Source organism: Mustelus asterias, chromosome 30, assembly GCF_964213995.1.
Source record: "Mustelus asterias chromosome 30, sMusAst1.hap1.1, whole genome shotgun sequence".
In the NCBI taxonomy this organism is placed as follows: Eukaryota; Metazoa; Chordata; class Chondrichthyes; order Carcharhiniformes; family Triakidae; genus Mustelus; species Mustelus asterias.
In genome coordinates, this window is record NC_135830.1 from 6434587 (window position 1) to 6461503 (window position 26917).

The 26917-nt window shown below is 45.9% G+C and overlaps 1 protein-coding gene across 1 annotated transcript in view; it reads left to right on the forward strand.

Moving 5' to 3' along the window:
• LOC144480723 (uncharacterized) overlaps positions 1 to 25219 on the forward strand; it is a 62583-nt gene extending 37364 nt beyond the window's left edge. The window contains exons 5-7 of the mRNA XM_078200314.1: positions 4907 to 5668; positions 18707 to 18779; positions 23362 to 25219. Coding sequence (XP_078056440.1) covers positions 4907 to 5668; positions 18707 to 18779; positions 23362 to 24225 — 1699 coding nt within the window. The 3' untranslated portion in view covers positions 24226 to 25219. The remainder of the gene's footprint in view (positions 1 to 4906; positions 5669 to 18706; positions 18780 to 23361) is intronic.
• The last annotated feature ends 1698 nt before the right edge of the window (positions 25220 to 26917 follow it).

The window sequence follows — 26917 nt, forward strand, 5'->3', positions numbered from 1 at the left end:
CAAATATATACGCTAGGGGGCACCACAATTGTTTCCCTCGCTTCCCACAATGTCCTGGGATGCACTTGATCAGGTCCTTGAGATTTATCTCCCTTTCTGTGTTTTAAAACATCCAGCACCTTGTCTTCTGTAATGTGGGCGCCATTGAAGACATCACTATTTACATCCTGAATTCCCCAGCTTTCATGTCTTTCTCCAGGTAAATACTGATGAGAAATATTCCATTAGGATCTCACCCATCTCCTGTGGCTTCACACATAAATGACCTTGTTGATCTTTAAGGGGCCTATTCTCTCCCTAATTACTCTTTTGCCCTTAATATACTTGTAGAATCTCTTTGGATTTTCTTTGACCTTATCTGCCAAAGCTATCTCCTGTTCCCTTTTTGCCCTCCTGATTTCCATTTTAAGTGTACTTCTGCACTCCCTATACTCCTCAAGGGATTCACTTGACCCCAGCTGCCTGAACCTGACATATGCTTCCTTCTTTTTATTGACCAGAATCTCGGTATCTCTCGTCATCGAGTGTTTCCTTCTCCTGGCGGCTTTGTCCTTTTCAGTAACAGGAAGGTGCTGGCCCTGAGCTCTCGCTATCTCGCTTCTGAAAGCATCCCACATTCCAGACGTTCCTTGACCTGTGGACAGCCTTCCCCAATCAGCTTGTGAAAGTTCCTGTACAATACCATCAAAATTGGCCAAGCCCCAATTTAGAACTTTAACTTGTGGACCAGACCTATCCTTTTCCATAACTATGTTAAAACTAATCGAATTATGGTCATTGATCCCAAAGTGCTCCCCAGTAACACTTCAGTCACATGCTGCTTTACATCCTGGTTACTTGTTTGTATGTATATTTCCTCAACTTCATATCACAACAAGGACATCAATTTGTCTCTTATCTTGGGGAAATCAACAATAAATAAACTTTGAAACTTTAAACTTTTATCCAACACACATTGTCAAAATGCTGTTAGACTTAACACTATAAGAAAATATTAAACTCCAGTGCAGTCACAGGAATTATTAACATCATGAAAAGAATGAGCCCTGTCAGAATGAACATAGTCCAATCCCGGATGTGATTAACAGGAGCAATAATAGCAGATTCCAACCCTGCAATCACTCGTGAACTCGCTGGTGTCTCAGTAGGTGATAGGACTGAGTAAATCCCTTCCCACACTGGGAGCAGATGAATGGCCTCTCTCCAGTGTGAATTCGCTGGTGTCTCAGCAGTTGGAATGACTGAATGAATCCTATCCCACACTCAGAGCAGATGAAAGGCCTCTCTGTAGAGTGAACACGCTGGTGTCTCAGGAGGAGAGCTGACTGAGTGAATCCCTTACCACAGATGAAACAGATGAATGGGTTCTCCGCAGAGTGAATTTGTTGATGTCTCTGCAAGCTCCACGACCGACTGAATCGCTTTCCACATTTAGTGCAAGAGAACGGCCTCGCCCCAGTGTGAACTCGCTGGTGTCGCAGGAGACTGAATGACCGAGTGAATCCCTTACCGCACACAGAACAGGAGAATGGGCTCTGACTACAGTGAATGTATTGGTGTCTCTGTAGATTCCTTGTACTTTTGAAGCTCTTACCACAGTCCGAACATTTAAAAAGTCTCTCATCAGTGTGAACAAGCTGATGAGAAGTGAGATTAGTTAAACTGCTGAATCCCTTCCCACACACAGAGCAGCTAAATGGTCTCTCCCCAGTGTGAACTTGCTGATGTACAGTGAGGTGAGATGACTGAGTGAATCCCATGCCACATTGGGAGCAGATGAACGGCCTCACCCCAGTGTGAACTCGCTGGTGTCTCAGCAGGGTGGATGTCTGAGCAAATCCTTTCCCACACTTGAAGCAGGTGAATGGTCTCTCCCCAGTGTGACTGCGTCGATGAGTTTCCAGATCTGATGGGGATCTGGTCACTTTACCACAGTCCCCATATTTCAGTGGCCTGTGTGTGATGTTGGCTCCCGTGTGAGTGCATCGATGATATTCCAGCCGGGATGGATAATTAAATCCCTTCCCACAGTCCCCACATTTCCACGGTTTCTCCATGGTGCTGGTGTCCTTGTGTCTCTCCAGGTTGCACGATCAGCTGAAGCTTCATCCACACACAGAACACATGTACAGTTTCTCCTCGCTGTGGATGGTGTGATGTTTTATCAGGCTGTGTAACTGGTTGAAGCTCTTTCCACAGTCAGTTCACTGGAACACTCTCATTCGGGTGTGTGTGTCTCGGTGCTTTTCCAGTCACAGTGATGTTTGAAATCTTTTCCCACAGACAGAACAGACATTCTCCTCCTTCCACAGTGAAAGGTTGATGATATTCAAATCCTGACGAATCGGGTGATTCTGTTAAATATTGATGTGATGTTTGCTTTTGTACTTTTTATCTGCAAATTCTCCCCTTCTAACACCCTGCAAAAGAAATTTAGGAAAATTATAACTAAGTCTGGATTAGAAGTTCTGAAAAGATAATTCTAGTTTTTCTGGAACATTTTTTCCTCTTTTGTTCCCCCAAATCTGTAAATCCCCGTCCCACACACTCTCCCTCCTCCCTGGGCTGAAATCCAAACCCATCTCACCATCTCCACCATTTCTTTCCTCCACTCCCAGTTTTCTCCCTCCCTCTCCTCTGTCTGGGTGCAGATATCCACTCCATCTGACAAAGGAGCAGCGCTCCAAAAGCTAATCGCATTTGCTGCCAAATAAACCTGTTGGACTTTAACCTGGTGTTGTTAAAACTCTTACTGTGTTTACCCCAGTCCAACGCTGGCATCTCCACATCATGGGTTCAGTTCTCCAGCTCCTGTCTGCAGCCTGACAATAAAACCAATGGGTCTTATTGGGGGTGTTGGGTCTCCAGCGGGTGTTTGTGAACCCTCCCCGCCCACCTCCCAGGGTTTCCTTCCTTCCCAGAGATCAGAGTCCTCATTGATTTGAGGCCAAAGTGTAACCTTATTTATTGTCCCCCTCCCCCATCCTCTGATGTGAACCATCCTCCAGTGGCTGAGCCAGGATGGGGCCGTTAACCTGGGCCTGTTCCCGGGAGGGAGGGAGGGAGAAGCCCCGCAGCTGCAAACCAGGGAGCTGACAATGATTCTGAAGGGTTTGCGGATCCACAAAGTGTTTCCAAATCCTCCCAGCCACCGCCTAACGCTGACTCCGCTTCTCCGGGACAAACAAGCGCCAAGGACAGCAATGACACTGCGCATGCTCCACATCACAATGCTCGGGGATTGATTGACGGCAACTCCGGACCAATAGGAAGAGGGGGCGGGGCTGGATGACCGAGCGGGAGCGGCTGGTCCTCCAACCAATCAGAATGAATGAGGGGCGGGACCTGAAGAATGCGCAGTGCGGGTAATGGCGATGCATGGACGGTTTTAAGTCGGAACCAAGATCAATACCAGGTAGAGGGCGGCGCGCGGGGAGCGATGAACATGGCGGGTGGGTGAAGAGCTTCCTAAACATGTTCAAAGGCAAACCCCGGAAATGAACTTCCCGGTTCCCCCCGTTTGTGGCAAATGGAGCCGCAACTTGTCGTGTTGGGCCTGGGCTGACTGCCGCCATTGAGGCTGAGTGTGGAAGACCGGCAGGGAGTGAAGTCCTGACGTCACAATAGAATTCATGACAGTAACGCGTCACAATGGAGAGTGAGTGTGACGTCACAATGGAGAGTGAGTGTGACGTCACAATAGAATGGATGAGGGTTCCAGATGAGCTGAGACTGGGGCGGAGTCGGGCGATGTCACTGAGGTGGAAGTAGACGGTCTTGACGATGATGTGGATATTGTGGCTGGAACCTCATCTTGGGGTGAAATATTTCACCAGGATTGTGAACAGCCTGGTTCAGCCTCAGACAGTTCCCAGGAAGAGGGATAGAGTTGCTGGTGAGGGAGTGGAGTTTGTAGTGGGGACTGAAGACAATGGGTTCAGAATTCCCAGTATTGATTTGGAAAAAAATTCTCTTAGTCCTTGACGTCAGACAAGTCAGGATGGTGTGTGAGCTGGAGGGGAACTTGGAGGTGATGGTGTTCACGTCTACCTGCTATCTTAGTCCTTCTGAATGATGGAGGTTGAGGGTTTGGGAGATTCTGTCAAAGTTCTCATTGAGTTGTTGATGTATAAAATCCCTCTCCTTCACCCCTGGCCTCTCCTACTTCTCTCTGTCTCCTCCCACAGTGCCCAGAGTCTTGTGTAGACCCAGCCTGGATGACAAGTTTCTTTTCGTGAAGGACATTAGTGAATCAGTTGGAACAAAAACAGAAAATGCTGGAGAAACTCAGCAGGTCTGACAGTGTCTGTGGAGAGAGAATAGAGCCAATGTTTTGGGTCTGGATGACACTTGTCGACAATGGGTCTTCCAGACTCAGAACGTTGGCCCCATTCTCTCTCTACAGATGCTGTCAGACCTGCTGAGTTTCTCCAGCATTTTCTGTTTTTGTTTCAGATTCCAGCATCCACAGTATTTTGCTTTGATCTTAGTGAATCAGTTGGCAATCCAAAAGCTTTCATAGTCACTTTTTCCCAGTGCTGGCCCCAGATTCATTCAGCTCAATTTCACAACCATTGTATTTTTGTGGGTTCCCTTACTCTCTTCTTTCTGTTTTAATCAATTTCACAGGGTTTTAGAAGATGAGGATTCAAACAATGTATCAGAACCTGATGGAATCGTCCGATTTATTGTAACCTGAATATCATTGTATTTTGAACATGGAAGAAAATAGCACCGTTCACAGTGAAGAGAAACTGTACATATGTTCTCTGTGTGGACAAGACTTCAACCAATCATCTGGCCTTTCGGAGCACAATTGCCGTCACAACAGGGAGATGGCATGGAAATGTAGAGACTGTGGGAAGGAATTCGATTACCCATCCCTGCTGGAAACTCATCGGCGCAGTCACACTGGGGAGAGGCCATTCACCTGCTCCCAGTGTGGAAAGGGTTTTGCTCACCCATCCACCCTAGTAAAACACCAGCGAATTCACACTGGGGAGAGACCATTCACCTGCTCCCAGTGTGGGAAGCGATTTGCTCACTCATCCAATCTGCTGAAACATCAGCGAATGCACACTGGAGAGAGACCGTTCACCTGCTCTGTTTGTGGGAAGGGATTCACTCAGTCATCCAACCTTGCATTACACAAGCAAATTCACACTGAGGAGAAGCCGTTCACCTGCTCCCAATGTGGGAAGGGATTCAGTCGGTCATCAAATTTGCTGACACACCAGACTGTTCACACTGGGGAGAGGCCATTCACCTGTTCCCAGTGTGGGAAGGGATTTGCTCACTCTCACACATTGCGGACGCACCAGCGAATTCACACTGGGGAAAGACCATACACCTGCTCTGTATGTGGGAAGGGATTCAATCAGTCATCCAACCTAGCAATACACAAGGAAGGGCACACCGGGGAGAGACCGTTCACCTGCTCCCAGTGTGGGAAGGGATTTGCTCATTCAGCCAACCTGCTGAAACACCAGAGAGTTCACACTGGGGAGAGGCCATTCATTTGCTCTGTTTGTGGGAAAGGTTTTGCTCGCTCATCCAACCTGCGGTTACACCAGCGAGTTCACACTGGGGAGAGACCTTTCGTCTGCTCCACATGTGGGAAGGGATTCACTCAGTCATCCACTCTGCAGACACACCAGCGAGTTCACAAGTAACTATTGTGATGGGATTTTTCTGTTAATCATATTCATTGAATGATTCAACCTCTGCTGAGACATCGCAGCAGTCACTCCGATTAGACTTATTATCTGCTCCCACTCTTGGGGATAACAAATCATTTGAGATTAAGTAAATACAAATTGAGGGCATTGATTGGATGATTATGAATGCAAATGAAGAGACATGTACTGACATAGTGTGAAGTTAGGAGGGAAATACCTGTGAAGTTTCACTCCAAATAAATCTGTACCAAATAAAGGTTGGCTCCAACTTCTTCCTTCACCATAACACTGTCAGGATTGTAACATGGTCAGAGGGAATATTTTCTATTGGTGGAGATTGGAAGCTAAAGGGAAATATTTTTCAGACAGAAGTTTTGCAATCCCAGCAGCTTTTGTGAGAAATGGCTGAAAGTGAGTGGGAATTGTCAGGGTCAGATTACCCGCTGCTGCTCTCAGAGTCTGAACCATATGAAAGTGGAGATGTGGATACTGGTTACATCCCTACCAAGGGGGAAACAAGGTCTGGCCTTGGCATTGTGCCTGAGAAATAGTTGATGCATTGGTGGTCATCTTCCAAGATTCTATAAACGCTGGAACAGTTTCGACAGGTTGGAGTGTAGCTAATGTAACCCCACTATTTAAAAAGGGAGGTAGAGAGAAAACAAGGAATTATAGACCAGTAAGCCTGACACTGTTAGTGGGGAATATTCAAGAATCCATTTTCAAAGATTCTGTTGCAAAAGACTTGAAAAACAGTGGCAGGATCGGACAGAGTCAGCATGGATTTAAGAAAGGGAAATCGTGCTTGACAAAACGATTCGAATTCTTTGAGGATATAACTAGTAGAGTTGATGAGGGGGAGCCAGTTGATGTGGTTTATTTCAACTTTCAGAAGGATTTCGACAATGTCCCACATAAAAGATTAATGTGTCAAATTAAAGCACATGGGATTGAGGTAGTGTGTTCAGATGGATAGAAACTAGTTGGCAGACAGGACACAAAGAGTAGGAATAAACGGGTCTTTTTCCAAATGGCGGCACGGTAGCACAGTGCTTAGCACTGCTGCTTCACAGCGCCAGGGACGCAGGTTCGATTCCTGGCTTGGGTCACTGTCTGTGTGGAGTTTGCATGTTCTCCCCGTGGGTTTCCTCCCACATTCTGAAAGACGTGCTGGTTAGGTACATTGACCCGAACAGGCGCTGGACTGTGGCAACTTGGGGAATTTCACAGTAACTTCATTGCAGTGTTAATGTAAGCCTTACTTGTGACTAATAAATAAACTTTTTAAAAACTTTTTTAAAATGGCAGGAAGTGACTAATGGGGTAATGCAGGGGTCAGAGCTGGGACCTCAGCTCGTTACTACATATAAATGACTTAGATGAGGGAACTAAATGCAATATCTCCAAATTTGTTAATGACACAAAGCAAGGTGGGAGGGTGAGCTGTGAGGAGGATGCAGCAATCCTTCAGTGTAATTTGACAAGTTGAGTGAGTGGGCAAATGATTGGCAGTTGCAGTATAATTTGGATAAATGTGAGGTCATCCACTTTGGGAGCAAAAATGGGAAGACAGATTACTATCTGAATAGTCATACAGTAGGAGGAGGAAATATGCAACACAACCTGGGTGTTCTTGCACAATAGTCACTGAAGGTAAGCATGCAGGTGTAAAAGACAGTAAAAAAGACGAATGGTATGTTGGAACAAAATTCAGCAGTTTAGGCAGCATCTGCGCAGAGAGAGAAACACAGTTAACATTTCAGCTCTGTGACCTTTCATCAGAACTGGGAAAAGTTAGAAATGTAACAGGTTTGGAGAAAGGGGCGGGTGAGACAGGGACTAAAGGAAGGTCTGATAGGGTGGAAGCCAGGAGAAATTGAATGAGAGCAAAGTGAATTCCTCAGAGCCAAAGGGAATGGAGCGAGAAAAGGAACAAAAGCTGTGCCTGGAGCGGGGGGGGGGGGGGGGCTGCCGACTGAAAGAAAAATGAAACAATCAAAGAAAAATAAACAAAATAGGCTCAGAGTTGTAGAGTCATAGAGGTTTACAGCATGGAAACAGGCCCTTCAGCCCCACTTGTCCATGCCACCTTTTTTTTAAACCCCTAAACTAATCCCAATTGTCCGCATTTGGCCCATATCCCTCTATACCCATCGTATCCATGTAACTGTTAAATGCTTTTTAAAAGACAAAATTGTACCTGCCTCTACTACTACCTCTGGCAGCTTGTTCCAGACACTCACCACCCTCTGTGTGAAAAAATTGCCCCTCTGGACACTTTTGTATCTCTCCCCTCTCAACTTAAATCTATGCCCTCTAGTTTTAGCCTCCCCTACCTTTGGGAAAAGATATTGACTATCTAGCTGATCTGTGCCCCTCATTATTTTATAGACCTCTGTAAGATCACCCCTCAGCCTTCTATGCTTCAGAGAAAAAAGTCCCAGTCTGTCCAGCCTCTCCTTATAACTCAATCCATCAAGTCCCGGTAGCATCCTAGTAAATCTCTTCTGCGCTCTTTCTAGTTTAATAATATCCTTTCTACAATAGGATGACCAGAACTGTACATACTATCCCAAATGTGGTCTTACCAATGTCTTGTACAACTTCAGTAAGACATCCCAACTCGTGTATTCAATGTTCTGACCAATGAAACTAAGCATGCTGAATGCCTTCTTCACCACTCTGTCCACCTGTGACTTCACTTTCAAGGAGCTATGAACCTGTACCCCTAGATCTCTTTGTTCTGTAACTCTCCCCAACGCCCGTCCATTAACTGAGTAAGTCCTGCCCTGGTTCAATCTACCAAAATGCATCACCTCGCATTTGTCTAAATTAAACTCCATCTGCCATTCATCAGCCCACTGGCCCAATTGAGAGTTTACTCTCAGAGTAAAGAGAGTTTACTCTCTGAAACTGTTGAACTAAATGAGGAGTCTGAAAGGCTGTAAAATGTGGGTGTGGGTGGGTGAATGGGAGGATCTTCTGGATCTGCTCGAGACCTTGGTTAAGCAGTAATCTGTAGATCCAGGATGGGTGGGGCTGAATGGGGAGGCGGGGGTCACTCTGGCTGCCGACTTATCTTCTGTCTTGTCTGTGCCCAGGTGGCCCCGGAGAGGGAGATTCTATTGGGACTTTGTTGCTGATTTTGGTCTTTTAGTTTGATTGAACCACATGTTTGGGTGAAGGATTGGAATTGTCTGTTCTGAATTTGTATCCTGCACTGATAGTGACACTGACATAACTATCTTACTCACCATTTCTACCCCTCTTCAACTAAAGAACAGACATTCGGACTCGAATGTTAACTCTGTTTCTCTCTCCACCAATGCTGCCAGACCTGCTGAGTTTTTCCAACATTTTCTGAGGTTTTTTTCAGATTATTGGCACCCATGGAATTTTGCTTTCATCTCAATAGCCTGATTTAAGATTCTAGGAATAAGTCCATCAGGACCCCGGTCTCTCCCCAGTGTGAACTCACTGGTGTACAGTGAGTTGAGATGATCCCCTGAACCCAGGCTCACAGTAAAAGCACCTGAATGTCTCTCATCAGTGTGAATACGCTGATGAGACATCAGCTCTCCACAACTTTTATAGCAGTTCCTGCAGTCTGGGCATTTGTAAGGTCTCTCCCCAGTGTGAAACCAGAGTGTTTGCACTGTGGATGATTGAGTGAATCCTTTCTGTTCGGGTCCTGGACCAGAACCTCTAAATTACATTAGGAAATCAGAGTAGACCCCAACAATTTTTCTATTTTGGCATAAGTGTGAGGATAGGATGCTTCACTCCAGGGGTAATTCCACTGACAAATTAGGGATCTTTTATGGTAAAACAAACTTTATTGAATGAAAGTTTAAATATAATTCCAACAAATGAAGCAGCTTGACTATTAACATAGAATCATAGAATCCTACAGTGCAGAAGGAGGCCATTCAGCCCATCGAGTCTGCACCGACCACAATCCCACCCAGGCCCTATTCTCTCAACCCCTCATATTTACCCTGCTAATCCCCCGACACGAGGGTTAATTTAGCATAGCCAATCAACCTAATCTGCACATCTTTGGACTGTGGGAGAAAACCGGAGCAACCCCCGGAGGAAACCCATGCAGACACGGGGAGAATGTGCAAACTCCACACAGATAGTGACCTGAGACCGGAATTGAACCCAGGTCCCTGGCGCTGTTAGGCATCAGTGCTAACATTTGAACAATATTTAAAAGTGAATGGAAATAACTTTAATTTAATTTCTAACTCGGTAGCACAGTGGTTAGCACTGTTGCTTCACAGCTCCAGGGACCTGGGTTCGATTCCCGGCTTGGGTCACTGTCTGTGTGGAGTTTGCCATTCTCTTCGTGTCTGCGTGGGTTTCCTCCGGGTGCTCCGGTTTCCTCCCACAGTCCAAAGATGTACGGGTTAGGTTGATTGGCCATGCTGAAATTGCCCCTTAGTGTTCTGAGATGCGTAGGTTAGAGGGATTAGTGGGTAAATACGTAGGGATATGGGGATAGGGCCTGGGTGGGATTGTGGTCGGTGCAGACTCGATGGGCCAAATGGCCTCTTTCTGCACTGTAGGGTTTCTATGATTCTATGATTTCAGTTCCAAATAAGCAACATTCCTCTTACCAATGCAAATGCCACTTTAAATAGTTAGCAACCATAAATATACTTGCTATAATGAGTATAGAGTGCCTTGAAACTTCCAGAGAGAAGACAAGTCTCAGAGCAGCTTGTGGAAACCCTCGATCAACAAAAAGTCCTGATGAGCTTCCAGCTCTGACAGGTAACTGAAACTCTCCTCAGTCTCCACAGTTTCACAGTTTCTCCCTAATTTGAAATCCAATCACAATAGTTACTTGTGAATTCCCTGGTGTGTCACAAGATTCGATGAGGTAACATATCCCTTCCCACACTGCAAGCAGGTGAACGGCCTCTCCCCAGTGTGAACTCAATGATGTATTGCTAGTTTAGATGACTAATTGAATCCCTTCCCACACACAGAGCAGGTGAATGGCCTCTCCCTAATGTGAATTCGCTGGTGTGTGAACAAGGTGGCTGACTGAGCAAATCCCTTTCCACACTGGGAACAGATGAATGGCCTCTCCCCAGTGTGAACTCGCTGGTGTTTCAACAAAGTAGATGAGTCAGCAAATCCCTTCCCACACTGGGAGCAGGTGAATGGCCTCTCCCCAGTGTGAACTCGCTGGTGTTTCAACAAAGTAGATGAGTCAGCAAATCCCTTCCCACACTGGGAGCAAGTGAATGGCCTCTCCTGAGGCGCAGCACAGTAGCACAGTGGTTAGCACTGCTGCCTCACAGTTCCAGGGGCCTGGGTTTGATTCCCGGCTCGGGTCACTGTCTGTGTGGAGTTTGCACATTCTCCCCGTGTCTGTGTGGTTTCCTCCAGGTGCTCCGGTTTCCGCCCACAGTCCAAAGATGTGCAGGTTAGGGCATTGGCCATGCTAAATTGCCCCTTAGTGCCCCGGGATGTGTAGGTTAGAGGTATTAGTGGGGTAAATGTGTGGGGTTGTGGGGATACGGCCTGGGTGGGATTATTGTTGGTGCAGACTCAATGGGCCGAGTGGCCGCCTTCTGTACTGTAGGGTTTCTATGATTCTATGAGTATGAGTTCGCTGGTGTATCAGCAGAGTGGATGAGTGAGCAAATCCCTTCCCACATTCAGAGCAGGTGAACGGTTTCTCCCCAGTGTGAACTCGCTGGTGTATTGCTAGGTTGGATGACTGATTGAATCCCTTCCCACATTGGGAGCAGGTGAACGGCCTCTCCTCAGCATGAGTCCTCTGATGTATATGTAAGCTGGATAACTGAGTGAATCCCTTCCCACACTGAGAGCAGATGAATGGGCTCTCACCAGTGTGACTGCGTCGATGAATTTCCAGCAGGGATGGGTAATTGAATTCCTTCCCACAATCCTCACACTTCCATGCCATCTTCCTGTTGTGACTGCAATTATGTTCCGAAAGGCCAGATGATTGGTTGAAGTCTTGTCCACAAACAGAACATGTGTACAGTTTCTCTCCACTGTGAATGGTGCTTTTTTCTTCCATGTTCAAAACACAATGATATTCAGGTTACAATAAATTGGCCGATTCCATCAGATTCTGATATCATGTTTTGTTTCAGTTTCTCAACTGCAAATCTTCCTCTTGTAAAACCTGTGAAATTGAAAAAAGTGAGTGAAAAAGAACCCACAAAAACACAAAGACGGGTTGTGAAATTGAGCTGAATGAATCTGGTCATTTGTGGGGCCGGCACGAGCGATTGGATTGTCATAAAAACCCAACTTGTTTGCTGATGTCCTTGAGGGAAAGAAACCTGCCACCTGGACTGGGTCTACACAAGACTCTGGGCATTGTGGGAGGAGTTAGGAGAGAAATAGGAGAGGCCGGGGGTGAAGGCGAGGGATTTTATACATCTACAACTTGACGATAACTTTGACAGAATCTCCCAAACCCTCAACCTCCATCACCTAGAAGGATCAGATAGCAGATAGATGTGATCACCATCACCTCCAAGTTCCTCCAACTCACACATCATCCTGACTTATCTCACTTTCAGTATTGAAAGAACAGAAATTGCTTTCATATAAACACTGATAAGACTGAACCCATTGTCTTCAATCCTCACTGCAAATTCCACTCCCTCGCCAGCAACTCTATCCCTCTTCTTGCCAAGTGTCTGAGGCTGAACCAGGCTGTTCACAACCAGGGTGAAATATTTCACCCCGAGTTGAGCTTCCAGCCACATATCCAGATCATCGGCAAGACCCGTCCATTTCCACCCCAGTAACATCACCTGACTCCACTCCAGTCTGAGCTCATCTGGAACCCTCATCCATTCGATTAACAACCTGAAATTCAGGGTGGAAGAAGAATTTTCTCAGGTGTCCCCCTGGGGTGCTCTGCATTTTGCTGAACCTCTCTCAACCAATACAGAGACTGCGAAAGACAGCATATAGTTAAAGAACGAAAAGGAATTTATTTGCAAATGCATGCATCAGGAGAGACACACAGTCAATGTCCTCGCTGAGCTAATATTGCAAGGTAATATTATTCTGAACATTTCAAAATCCCACCCAGTCTTGTCAATCAGACTGGAGGCCCAATCACAACATTACCCATTATTATCTGAGCCAATTACGTTCCACCTGTCAACAGGAATAGGCGATTATTCGCTTATTGCCCATGTAGGTTCCTTCCCCTTTACCGAGGAAACCGAACCCATGTCATTCCAGTAACCAAGGCCATAACTAACACCTGCGAATTTTAATTGGTGAAAGGAGTCACTCTTTCGCTGGAACCAGGGCCTCCTTTATCAGCTTGAGAGACTGCTCCAGCCTCGCTACCCATGAACGGATTTACTCCCTTAAATACCAGGCCATTAAACTTGCCTTTCGCATATCCAGAAGCTGCCTTTCTGTGCTCCATTGTATTCAAAGAATTCAGCCTGTCCACCACTATTTCCCATCATGCTGTATTCGGAACGAAGTTGGCCAAGGCACAATACATATTGAAAATACAGTTTAAGCTTATAATACTTGGTTAATTTGTGGTTATTCAGTTTATAATAGAACATAGAACAGTACAGCACATAACAGGCCCTTCGGCCCACGATGTTGTGCCGAGCTATATCTGAAACCAAGATCAAGCTATCCCACTCCCTATCATCCTGGTGTGCTCCATGTGCCTATCCAATAACCGCTTAAATGTTCCTAAAGTGTCTCACTCCACTATCACTGCAGGCAGTCCATTCCACACCCCAACCACTCTCTGCATAAAGAACCTACCTCTGATATCCTTCCTATATCTCCCACCATGAACCCTATAGTTATGCCCCCTTGTAATAGCTCCATCCACCCGAGGAAATAGTCTTTGAACGTTCACTCTATCTATCCCCTTCATCATTTTATAAACCTCTATTAAGTCTCCCCTCAGCCTCCTCCACTCCAGAGAGAACAGCCCTAGCTCCCTCAACCTTTCCTCATAAGACCTATCCTCCAAACCAGGCAGCATCCTGGTAAATCTCCTCTGCACTCTTTCCAGCGATTCCACATCCTTCTTAGAGTGAGGTGACCAGAACTGCACACAATATTCCAAATGTGGTCTCACCAAGGTCCCGTACAGTTGCAGCATAACCCCACGGCTCTTAAACTCCAACCCCTTGTTAATAAAAGCGAACACACTATAGGCCTTCTTCACAGCTCTATCCACTTGAGTGGCAACCTTTAGAGATCTGTGGATATGGACCCCAAGATCTCTCTGTTCCTCCACAGTCTTCAGAACCCTACCTTTGACTCTGTAATCCACATGTAAATTAGTCCTCCCAAAATGAATCACCTCACATTTATCAGGGTTAAACTCCATTTGCCATTTTTCAGCCCAGCTTTGCATCCTATCTATGTCTCTTTGCAGTCTACAACAGCCCTCCACCTCATCCACTACTCCACCAATCTTATAAGAACATAATAAGAACATAAGAAATAGGAGCAGGAGCAGGCCATCCAGCCCCTCGAGCCCGCCCCGCCATTCAATAAGATCATGGCTGATCTGACGTGGATCAGTACCACTTACCCGCCTGATCCCCATAACCCTTAATTCCCTTACCGATCAGGAATCCATCCATCCGCGCTTTAAACATATTCAGCGAGGTAGCCTCCACCACCTCAGTGGGCAGAGAATTCCAGAGATTCACCACCCTCTGGGAGAGGAAGTTCCTCCTCAACTCTGTCTTAAACCGACCCCCCTTTATTTTGAGGCTGTGTCCTCTAGTTTTAACTTCCTTACTAAGTGGAAAGAATCTCTCCGCCTCCACCCTATCCAGCCCCCGCATTATCTTATAAGTCTCCATAAGATCCCCCCTCATCCTTCTAAACTCCAACGAGTACAAACCCAATCTCTTCAGCCTCTCCTCATAATCCAAACCCCTCATCTCCGGTATCAACCTGGTGAACCTTCTCTGCACTCCCTCCAATGCCAATATATCCTTCCTCATATAAGGGGACCAATACTGCACACAGTATTCCAGCTGCGGCCTCACCAATGCCCTGTACAGGTGCATCAAGACATCCCTGCTTTTATATTCTATCCCCTTCGCAATATAGGCCAACATCCCATTTGCCTTCTTGATCACCTGTTGTACCTGCAGACTGGGCTTTTGCGTCTCATGCACAAGGACCCCCAGGTCCCTTTGCACGGTGTCATCAGCAAATGTACTGATCCACCCTTCAGCCCCCTCCTCTAAGTCATTAATAAAAATCACAAAGAGCAGAGGACCAAGCACTGGTCCCTGTGGCACTCCGCTAGCAACCTGCCTCCAATCCAAAAATTTTCCATCCACCACATCGATCAGACAGCCAGTTACTTATCCAATCGGCCAACTTTCCCTCTATCCCACACCTCCTCACTTTCATCATAAGCCGACCATGGGGGACCTTATCAAACGCCTTAGTAAAATCCATGTATATGACATCAACTGCCCTACCTTCATCAACACACTTAGTTACCTCTTCAAAAGATTCTATCAAATTTGTGAGGCACGACTTGCCCTTCACGAATCCGTGCTGACTATCCCGGATTAATCCGCATCTTTCTAAATGGTCGTAAATCCCATCCCTAAGGACCTCTTTCATCAATTTACCAACCACCGAAGTAAGATTAACCGGTCTATAATTACCAGGGTCATTTCTATTCCCTTTCTTAAACAGAGGAACAACATTCCCAACTCTCCAATTCTCTGGCACCATCCCCGTGGACAGTGAGGACCCAAAGATCAAAGCCAAAGTCTCTGCAATCTCATCCCTTGCCTCCCAAAGAATCCTAGGATATATTTCATCAGGCCCAGGGGACTTATCGACCTTCAGTTTACTCAAAACTGCCAGGACATCCTCCCTCCGAACATCTATTTCCTCCAGCCTATTAGCCTGTAACACCTTCTCTTCCTCAAAAACATGGCCCCTCTCCTTGGTGAACACTGAAGAAAAGTATTCATTCATCACCTCGCCTATCTCTACTGACTCCATACACAAGTTCCCACGACTGTCCTTGACTGGCCCTAACCTCACCCTGGTCATTCTTTTATTCCTCACAAAAGAGTAAAAAGCCTTGGGGTTTTCCTTGATCCGACCCGCCAAGGACTTCTCATGTCCCCTCCTAGCTCTCCTAAGCCCCTTTTCAGCTTGTTCCTTGCTAACTTGTAACCCTCAATCGAGCCATCTGAACCTTGTTTCCTCATCCCTACATAAGCTTCCCTCTTCCTTTTCATATTTTCATATTTCTTTTCACATTTCATACCTTTGCATATTTTGTTCCAGGCACATTGTGAATTCTCAGTACATATACAGTAAGGCACTTTATAATTACCTTAACTTAGTCAATTTATTTTAGTAAAAATGAAATGAAGGGTCTCATACTAGGAATTCTATATCACCCCCCATCAGTCCGTGATTGCAGAAACTGAGCAGTCACAGGAATGTGGTTAAGATAGTCCAGTCCCACAATGCCTCACATTCAATCTGCAGTCCTTCAATTATAACAGAATATGTGGCTGTATGTAGCTGCCTCGGCCGTGGTCAACCCCAACACTGCCTTCCTGAACTGCTACAATGCCTGAGGTGTAAGTACACCCACAGTGCTGTTAGGGAGGGATTTCCAGCTACAAATCCAGACTTTAACTGAACTGTAGGTGGATACCAGATTGATATATTCCATTCAACCACACCCAAGATGAATTGTTCAAATTCCTTTATTGTCCAGGACAATATATTCACAATCATAGAAATCATAGAAATCATGGAAATCCTACAGTACAGAAAGAGGCCATTCAGCCCATCGAGTTTGCATCGACCACAATCCCACCCAGGCCCTACCCCCATATCCCTACATATTGTACCCACTAATCCCTCTAATCTACGCATCCCAGGACACTAAGGGGCAATTTTAGCATGGCCAATCAACCTAACCCGCACATCTTTGGACTGTGGGAAGAAACCGGAGCACCCGGAGGAAACCCACGCAGACACGGGGAGAATGTGCAAACTCCGCACAGACAGTGACCCAAGCCGGGAATTGAACCCAGGTCCCTGGAGCTGTGAAGCAGCAGTGCTAACCACTGTGCTACCGTGCCGCCAATCTCTTTCAAACAGAAATTAAACATTCCATTTGATTTCAGGTATTAACATATTCTGTTAGTTTGTTCTTTATTGTCGATGTCAGGCTGGGGTTGTTCCCCTTGGAGCAAAGGAGGTTGAGGGGAGATTTGATAGAGGTGGACAAGATTCTGACAGGTTGAGATAAGGTGGACAAAGAAAAGCTGTTCTCATTAGCTGATGAGACAAGGACGAGGGGGCGCAGATTTAAGGTTTTGGGTCAGAGATGGGGGTGGGGGGGGGGGGATGTGAGGAAGAATATTTTGATGCAGCGAATGGTAATGACCTGGAACTCGCTGCCTACGAGGGTGGAGGAAGTGGAGACAATAAACAATTACAAAGGAAATTGGACGGGCACTGGGAGGTTTCAAACAAAAATGCTGACTAAATATCTCTGAACTTCCTCACACCCGGTCACTCTGTGATCCTTGTGAAATTTAAAACCAGGTATTCGCAACAAGACTCAAAGAGCATCAGCCCACTGGAGGCCAAGTTGTGAGACCGGCCAGTCCAGCAGAAAGAAACCCTCCGACCCTCCCCATTGACCAACTGTGAGAATGAACAAAATACAGTCCTGGATGTAATTGAGAGCAGAAACAATAACAGCAGAATCCAATCCCTGGAATCACTCGTGAACTTGTTGGTGTCTCAGCAGGGCAGATGAAGCTCTGAAACCCTTCCCACACTGAGAGCAGGTGAATGGCTTCTCCCCAGTGTGAACTCGCAGGTGGGATGACCGAGTAAATCCCTCCCCACATTGAGAGCAGGTGAACGGTTTCTCCCCAGTGTGAACTCACTGGTGTGTCTGCAGGTTGGAAAACTGACTGAATCCCTTCCCACACTGAGAGCAGGTGAACGGTCTCTCCCCAGTGTGAACTCGCTGGTGTCTCTGCAGGTGGGATAACTGAGTGAATCCCTCCCCACACTGAGAGCAGGTGAACGGCCTCTCCCCAGTGTGAACTCGCTGGTGTATCTGCAGGCTGGATAACTGAGTAAACCCTTTCCCACAATCAGAGCAGGTGAATGGTCTCTGCCCAGTGTGGCTGCGGCGATGAGTTTCTAGCAGAGATGGGTAATTGAATCCCTTCCCACATTCCCCACATTTCCACGGTTTCTCCATGGTGCGGGTGTCCTTGTGACTCTCCAGGTTAAACAATCAGTTCAATCTCACACAGAACACGGGTACAGTCTCTCCCCACTGTGAATGCTGCGATGTATTTTCAGGCTGTGTAACTGTTTAAAGCTCTTTCCACAGTCAGTGCACTGGAACACTCTCACTCGGGTATATGTGTGTCACGGCATCTTTCCAGTCACATTTCTGCAAAGAAAAAGTCTGAAGCAGACAGAACAGAAAAATATTTCACCTTTTCGATTGAAAGGCCGATGGTATTCAGGTCCAGATGAACTGAATGACTGTCAGAATTTGACATGACATTTGTTCGAGATTTCTGTCTGTCAATCCTCACCTTCTCATATTCTGTGAAAGGAGTTTACAAAAGTCATCACTGTCAGCACAGATTAGAAATTCAGAACAGACAATTCTAGTTTCTATGGAACATTCTTTCCTCTCTCATTCCCCAAAAGCTGTGAATCTCCATCCCACACACTCTCCCTCCATTCTCACTCTGCTGTATCTAATATTCACCCTCCCAATTCTCCTGAAGGTGCTGATTGAGGCTGATTGACAGATCCATGCTCACTGCTTCCTGCCCTGGACACAGAGAGCTGAAAATCTCCATGCAGGCGGCCAGACAGATCTATGTCTCTATTACAGGACTAAAAATATGTTTAATGGATAGAATTGTTTCAGTTGGCTAAGATACAGGGGGCTACAATTGATCATGATCTTGAACTGCTTGTGAGGGTAGTCAAGCAGAGATGATCAATAACTTGGAAATGAAATTGGAGTTGCTGCAGAATGGGATCCACTCGACACTGACAGTGAGTCGGCATTAACCCGAGTGGTCCAATGGATTCCTTCTGTGCTGTAATGACTCTATTACTGGAAATATATCACGTAGCTACATGTTAGGGCTCAGGTTAGAAACTCCAAAATGTTTTATGGAACCCGCCTGAATCATACGTTTTACATCTTGAATTTGGCATGAAATGTTTCACTTCAGGTATGATTCAAATGACCCACCTTTTCACAAAGTTTACTTAAGAATATAGTTAACATGTTTAGTAAGAAAATTAGCAAGAACTTTTAGCAATTACAAACAAAACAAAACAACAAAGATAATGCCTAACCCATCAACAGCAGAATATTTTCTTCAGGAAGGCAAGACCTGGCTTTCAGATAACCAACAGAATTTCCAAATAAAACGGGAGAGAAAGCGAGAGAGACGTCTCTTTTCAGCGTGATGCCCCTTCTAAAACTAAACTGCATCTCAGAACTGAAAATGAAAGAACTTCTGTCACCTGACCTGCAACCAGTTTTTTATCCACAAATCCCAAAGTAAAAACAAACAACCTCTATGTAAGCCACTTAAGGAGCAAATACAGGACTCTTTGTAGACAAGCCGGTGCCATAATGTAAAAAAAAACTGAAAGGTTTATTTACAACAGCAGGATCATGATTTTGAGATTAAAAAATTTGTAAAGAAACACTAATGTCAGACGACCGTACGATATTACAGATTAGAAATAATAATAAATGGACATTACTGCAGAACCATACATGTCTAATCTTGCCATATGACAATACTGAACATATCTCTAACCTATATTAATTTACAGTCCCCTTAAATGTCAGATATTTCCTGGGGAAACCAGCCCTTTAATTGTGAACATTAGGAAAGGGACCTTTGAGCCAGACAAATCAATGTGTCAAGCTGAGGGAGCAAGGGATGTCAATGTCTTTAACACAGAGAGACCTGGGCCAACCTTTCCACAATCTGCACCCTCCCTGGATTCACTTCCTTTCCCTTCAGTTGCTGCAAGTCCCCAATTTCCCCCAGAATGAGAAAAGCAATGGAAAGGTGGAGAAAACAAAGTGTTTTACTCACAGATGTTGGAACAGGAGGAAGTTTCAGTCTGTCTGATGCCCTATCGTCATTCACGCGAAAAACCCACGCTCTGATTGGCTGGAAAACCTGAGGCCTTCCGGTCCTCCAACTCTTCTCATTGGCCAGAGCTGGAGATCATGATGTGGAGATGCCGGCGTTGGACTGGGGTAAACACAGTAAGAAGTTTAACAACACCAGGTTAAAGTCCAACAGGTTTATTTGGTAGCAAAAGCCACACAAGCTTTCGAGGCTCTGAGCCCCTTCTTCAGGTGAGTGGGAATTCTGGAGAGACAGTGAATCAAAATTGCGCATGTGCGAGTTTTTAGGGTGAATGCGCATGTGCGGGTGTGGGGCGGGGCCCGGACAAAGCCGGCGCAGTGACCATTGTCTGTCCGGGTCTTCCAGCCTTTCCCATTGGACAACAGCTCAGCGCGGCTGGAGGGCAAAGTCCCGCCCACCCCCACGTGGGGCTCCGCCCCTCATTGTCTGTCTGCGGGGGATTGACCAATGGGAACTCCGGAGGACCGGAAGGACTCTGCTCCGGTCGCTGCCTCTCACAGGCTCTGGCCAATGGGCATTCTGGAGGACCGGAAGGATTCTGGTCCCCCAGCCAATCAAAGCTCCTCCATTGCCTGAATGCGGAAGTTGCACAATGAGCTTGTTCAGCTGCTCATTCCGGCCCAGCAAAGCTGCTGCTTCTCTTTCTGAATGAAGATTGAGCTTCAGACAGACTCAAACTTCCTCCTGTCTCTCCAACATCTGTGAGTAAAACACTTTCTTTACTCCCCCCTTCCATTCCTTTTTTCATTCTGGGGGGAAACTGTTGATTTGCAGCAACTGATCACGAGAAATAGACGCAGGAGTGGCCAGCAGGCCCTTCATGGCTGATCTATGCCGGCTTCAACTCCTTTTGTGAGCCTTTTCCCATAGCCCTCTATCCCTCGATCTATCAAACTATTTATCCACCTCCACTTTAAATACTTATAGTGATCCAGCCTCCACCTGTGGGGCAGAGAATTCCAGACATTCACCACCCTCTGGGGGAAGAAATTTCTGTGCACCTCAGTTTTAAATGACCGACCATTTAGCTTGTTCGAGACTTCCGCACTTGTAAAAATATCTCACCGTCTATCCTGTCAAGCCCCCCTCAGGATCTAATATTTCAATAAAGTCACCTCTTTGTCTTCAAAGCTTCAAGGAATACAGACCTAGACAATTTATTCTCTCTTGATAGGACAACCCTCTCACCCAGGAATTTGTCTGGTGAATCTCCTTTGGACAACATCCAATGTTACTGTATCCTTGTTTAAGTAAAATCAAAACTACGCAGTATTCCAGGTGAGGCCTCACCAACACAACCCCCCTGTTTTTAAACTCCAACCCCTTTGCAATAAAGGTCAAAATTCCATTTTTCTTCTTACCTATTGTGGGACCTGCCTGCTAGCATTTTGTGATTCATGTGCAAGAACATCCAGATCCCTCTGTACTTCACTCACCTGCAGTGCCGTTCCATGTAGATAATCTCCCTTTTGATTTCTACATGACCTCCCACTTCCCCACATTAAACTTCATTTGCCAGGTTTTCATCACAATCTATCTATATCCCACTGCAGAATCAAAATATCCTCATCACAACATGTCCTTCCACCTATCTTTGAATCATTTGGAAACCTTACATTCTGTTCCTTCCTCCAGGTCATTAATTGAATCATGAATTGCAGGCCAAGAACTGATCCAAGTGGTACTCCACTGGTTACATCTTTCCACTCTGAAAATGACCCATTTATTCCAACTCTCTGTTTTCTATGTGACGGCCAGTTTTCAATCCATGCTAACACACTTCCACCAATTCCATGGACCTTTACTTTATGCACCAGCCTCTTATGTGGCACCTTGACAAATGCCTTTTGGAAATCATAGAATCCCTAGATTGCAGAAGGGGGTCATTTGGCCCATCGAGCCTGCACCAACTTTCCAACAGAGTATCTTTCCGAGGCCCTATCTCAACCCCACATTTTTACCCCACTAATCCCCCTAATCTACACATTTTAGAACATGAAGGGTCAATTTAGCATAGCCAATCCACCTAACTTGCATATCTTTGGAATGTAGAAGAAACCAGAGCACCCGAAGGAAACCTACTCAGACACGGGGAGAATGTGCAAATTCCACACAGACTGTCACCCGAGGCCGAAATTGAAGCTGCATCCCTCGCGCTGTGAAGCAACAGTGCTAACCACTGTGCCGCCGTACCACCCTCTCTAAATACACTACATCTACAGAATGAACTCGATCTACTCTTCCTCTTGCATTCTCAAAGAAATTGAGCAAATTTGTCGAACATGATTTATCTTTCTGAGAACCATGTTGCCTTAGTTTGATTATATTCAGCTTTCCTAAATGATTAGCTATTTCCTCTTTGATTATTGACTCCAGCTTCTTGCCAATAATAGATGTTAAATTAACTGGCCAATAGTTCCCTGCCTTCTGCCTTTTTGACCAAGGGAATCACATTGGCTGATTTCCAATCTTCTGATACTCTCCCGGAATCTAGCAAGTTAAGAAAAATTTCAACAAAATTCTCCATTATCTCTTCAGCAACCACCATTAAAAGGCTAGCGTGCAGTTCATTGGATCCTGGCAACTGAAGGGAAAGGAAGTGAATCCAGTCTGTTCATTCCACACATTGTTAGTCCAGTCATAGAGACATATATCTGTCTGGCAGCCTGCATGGAGATTCTGAGCTCTCTATGTCCAAGACACGAACCAGTGAGCATGGATCTGTCAATCAGCCTCAATCAGCACCTTCAGGAGAATTGGGAGGGTGAATATTAGATAAAGCAGAGTGAGAATGGAGGGAGAGTGTGTGGGATGGAGATTCACAGCTTTTGGGGATGAGAGAGAAAAGAATGTTCATTAGAATCATAGAATTCCTACATCTTATCAGCCATCCCTGAGCCATCATAATGAATCCCTCTTCTGAGAACACCCTTATCTCTGACTTGTCTGTACTGCTGGCAGTCTCACAAAGCAGCTGCCTGTGTGCTGATACGAGAAGCCCTGCTGGGCAAGTTTAATGCTCCATGACTGTGTCTTTAAAGAATGTTCCATAGAAACTAGAATTGACTTATTTGAATTTTGATCATGTACTGAATTGTGATGTTTTTCTTAAATTGAATTACAGGATATTAGATGAGGAGAAATCACAGACAGAAATCTAAAATGTCAGATCTGGATCTGACAGAGTGACTCGATTCCTTGGGACCTGAATATCATCAGGCTCTAAATCTAGAAGGAGAAATGTTTGCCCGGTCTATCAGCTTCCGAAGATTTTAAACATCGCTGTGACGAGAAATGCACTGAGACACACACAGCCAAGTGAGAGTGTTCCAGTGAACTGAGTGTGGAAAGAACTTTAACCAGTTACACAGCCTGAAAATACATCGCAGCATTCACAGTGGGGAGAGACTGTACCCGTGTTCTGTGTGAGATTTAACTGATTGTTTAACCTGGAGAGTCACAAGGACACCCGCACCATGGAGAAACCATGGAAATGTGGGGACTGTGGGAAGAGATACAGATTCCCATCATATCTCGAAGCTCATCGGCGCATTCACACTGGAGAGAGGCCATTCACTTGCCCTTGGTGTGGGATGGGATTCAGTATTGTAGCCACCCTGCAGAGACACCAACGAATTCACACTGGGGAGAGGCCGTTCACTTGCTCTCAGTGTGGGAAGGCATTCGCTCACGCATCCACCCTACAGGCACACCAGCGAGTTCACACTGGGGAGAGGCCATTCACCTGCACTGTATGTGGGAAGGGATACACTCAATTATCCAGCCTGCAGTCACACCAGCGAGTTCACACTGGGGAGAGACCGTTCACCTGCTCTCAGTGTGGGAAGGGATTCGGTCATGCAACCACCCTGCAGGCACACCAGCGAGTTCACACTGGGGAGAGACCGTTCACCTGCTCTGTATGTGAGAAGGAGTTCACTCGGCTATCTAGCCTGCAGGTACATCAGCGAGTTCACACCGGGGTGAGACCATTCACCTGCTCTCAATGTGGGAAGGGATTCAATGATTTATATGCCCTGCAAACACACCAGCGAGTTCACACTGGAGAGAAACCATTCACCTGCTCTCAGTGTGGGAAGGGATTCACTCAGTTATGCAACCTGCATACACACCAGCGAGTTCATACTGGGGAGAGACCATTCTGCTGCACTCAATGTGGGAAGGTATACAGAGATTCATCCACCCTGCGGACACACCAGCGAGTTCACACCGGGGAGAGGCCATTCACCTGCTCTGTGTGTGAGAAGGGATTCAGAGTTTCATCCAGCCTGCTGAGACACCAGCGAGTTCACAAGTGATTCCAGGGGTTGGATTCTGCTGTTACAATTCAGCTCTCAAATACGTCCAGGACTGCGTTTTGTTCATTCTCACAGATGGTCAACCGGTCGCACGATTTTGCCTCCAGTGGGCTGATGCTCTTTGATTCTTGCTGCTAAAAACCTGTTTTCAAATTTCACAAGGATCAGAGCGACAGGGTGTTGAGAAGTTCAGAGATATTTAGTCAGCATTTCTGTTTGAAACCCTCCAAATGCCCATCCAATTTCCTTTGTAATTGTTTATTGTCTCCACTTCCTCCACCCTCGTAGGCAGCGAGTTCCAGGTCATTACCATTCACTGCATCAAAATATTCTTCCTCACATCCCCCCCCCCCCCCTCACCCCCCACATCTCTGATCCAAAACCATAAATCTGTGACCCCCTCATCCTTGTCCCTTCAGCGAATGGGAACTGCTTTTCTTTGTCCACCTTATCTAAACCTGTCAGAATCTTGTCCACCTCGATCAAATCTCCCCTCAACCTCCTTTGCTCCAAGAGGAACAACCCCAGCCTGACATTGACAATAAAGAACAAACTAACAGAATATGTTAATACCTGAAATCAAATGGGAATGTTTAATTTCTGTTTTAAAGATTTGGACTGTAAGAGTGAATTAATGGATTTGGTGGGGGGTGGGGGGTGGGTAGATTTAACTCTCTCACCCCTCACTCATTAGAGTAAAATCACAGGCTGATCAATTGCTAATACCTCAAGGTGCTGACATCAGCAGACTTGCCAGCAAGGTTGTTTACTTTCTAGAAAAACAGACCACTTTCTCACAAACGTTTGAGTGAAGGTTTAAGAACTGCCTACGTCGGCAAGATTGGAATTTTAAATGTTCTGTGTATTGAATAACTGTGTAAGCTGTCTGTATCTGTGACTTGGAGCTGAGAGTTGTATTAGAATGATGTCTCTGTGATTACTCTGTTCGAGAGCTGTGTCAGAGCTGTGACTTTGAGCTGTGAGAGCTGTATCACAGGAGGGTGATCTTCCAGAGCTTTCTCTGGGGTAGTTCCCTCCAGGCTTGAAGCATGAATAAACTATTGTAACATGTTCCTGGGTCTCCTGTGGTTAGTTGGAAGAAGTACATCACAACAGGACAATAAGGGAATTGGAATAACTCACCTTGGATGTGGTTGAATGGAATATATCAATCTGGTATCCACCCACACTCTAGTAAAAGTCTGGAATGTGTAGATGGGATGAATAAGTTGATCACTTTCTCTTGGTGATATTTACATCTTTGTTCATGAACTTTGTTTTAAGGAAATCCACATTTGAAAGCCCGGCCACTCCATGAAATATCAGCACCATAACAGGGGGAGATAAGAAAGACAGACACTCACTTTGGTCATTTCATGAGCACATCTTAGAAATCATAGAAATCATAGAAACTCTACAGTGCAGAAGGAGGCCATTCGGCCCATCGAGTCTGCACCGACCACAACCCCACCCAGGCCCTACCCCCACATATTTTACCCACTAATCCCTCTAACCTACGCATCCCAGGACTCTAAGGGGCAATTTTTTTTCACCTGGCCAATCAACCTAACCCGCACATCTTTGGACTGTGGGAGGAAACCGGAGCACCCGGAGGAAACCCACGCAGACACGAGGAGAATGTGCAAACTCCACACAGACAATGACCCGAGCCGGGAATCAGAGCCGGGAATCAAACCCGGGACCCTGGAGCTGTGAAGCAGCAGTGCTAACCACTGTGCTACCGTGCCACATCTGAGAGTTAAGAATGTGTGACATGATTTTGGGATACTGGAGTGAGTGTACAGATGTGATTTGTTACATGTGAAAAATAGCAAGCCTAAATTCATGGTGAGATGGAGTGAAGAGCGGGTCCCAAACACACACAGCTACTTGAGACACAGCAGGAGATGAAATGGTTCATGTGGCCAGGGGATTGAGACAACATTGTGACATCATCAACGCATTGACACACACTCCAGAGAGAAACTGAGTTCAAAACAATCAGGATCCAATTAAACACACTGCACAGGGACACAAAGTGAGGAAAATTAAAATAAAATGCGTAATATTATAGATTGAGACAATTAAGGGATTGGGAGAAATAATACAGAGTAAGAACTGTCCACAACTTGGATAGGGGTAAAGAGAGAGCTGGAGAATCTTTTACATCCATGCTTGATCTGTTGCTTGAAGCATCTGTCCTTATGTACGAGTAACCTAGAACTCACGATGCTCCTTCAGGAGTAGGAAAGATCGAGTAGATGTTACCCCAGGCGGGGCCAAAACAGAACTGGAAAATAACGGAGTGAAGTTGAGTGAGGGGTCAGAGAGAGAGTTCTCCTCCCCCTCAAGGTGTGGACTGTAAGAATCCTGGGGGACCCCCTACTTTGGGTTTTCTTGCTAATTAGTGAACATTAAATTCTCTGACTGGCTGTGTATTGATTTTGAATTTGATTGTTACACTTCTCCTGTTTTTATTCCTGTTGTGATTACACTCTAGGTAAGGATGGTTGACAGGTGACAGGATGGGAAATTGTGGTTTGGATCTTCATTGACCAAATGTTTTATTGATCTGAAAGGTGTAAAAGGGGCCAAACTTCAGCAGAAATCCAGCAGAGCTGAGAACAGACAACTTGCTGTGTGGGAGCAGGGAGATAAACAGCTCCCGGAGGACAGAGAAAACAAGAGTGCC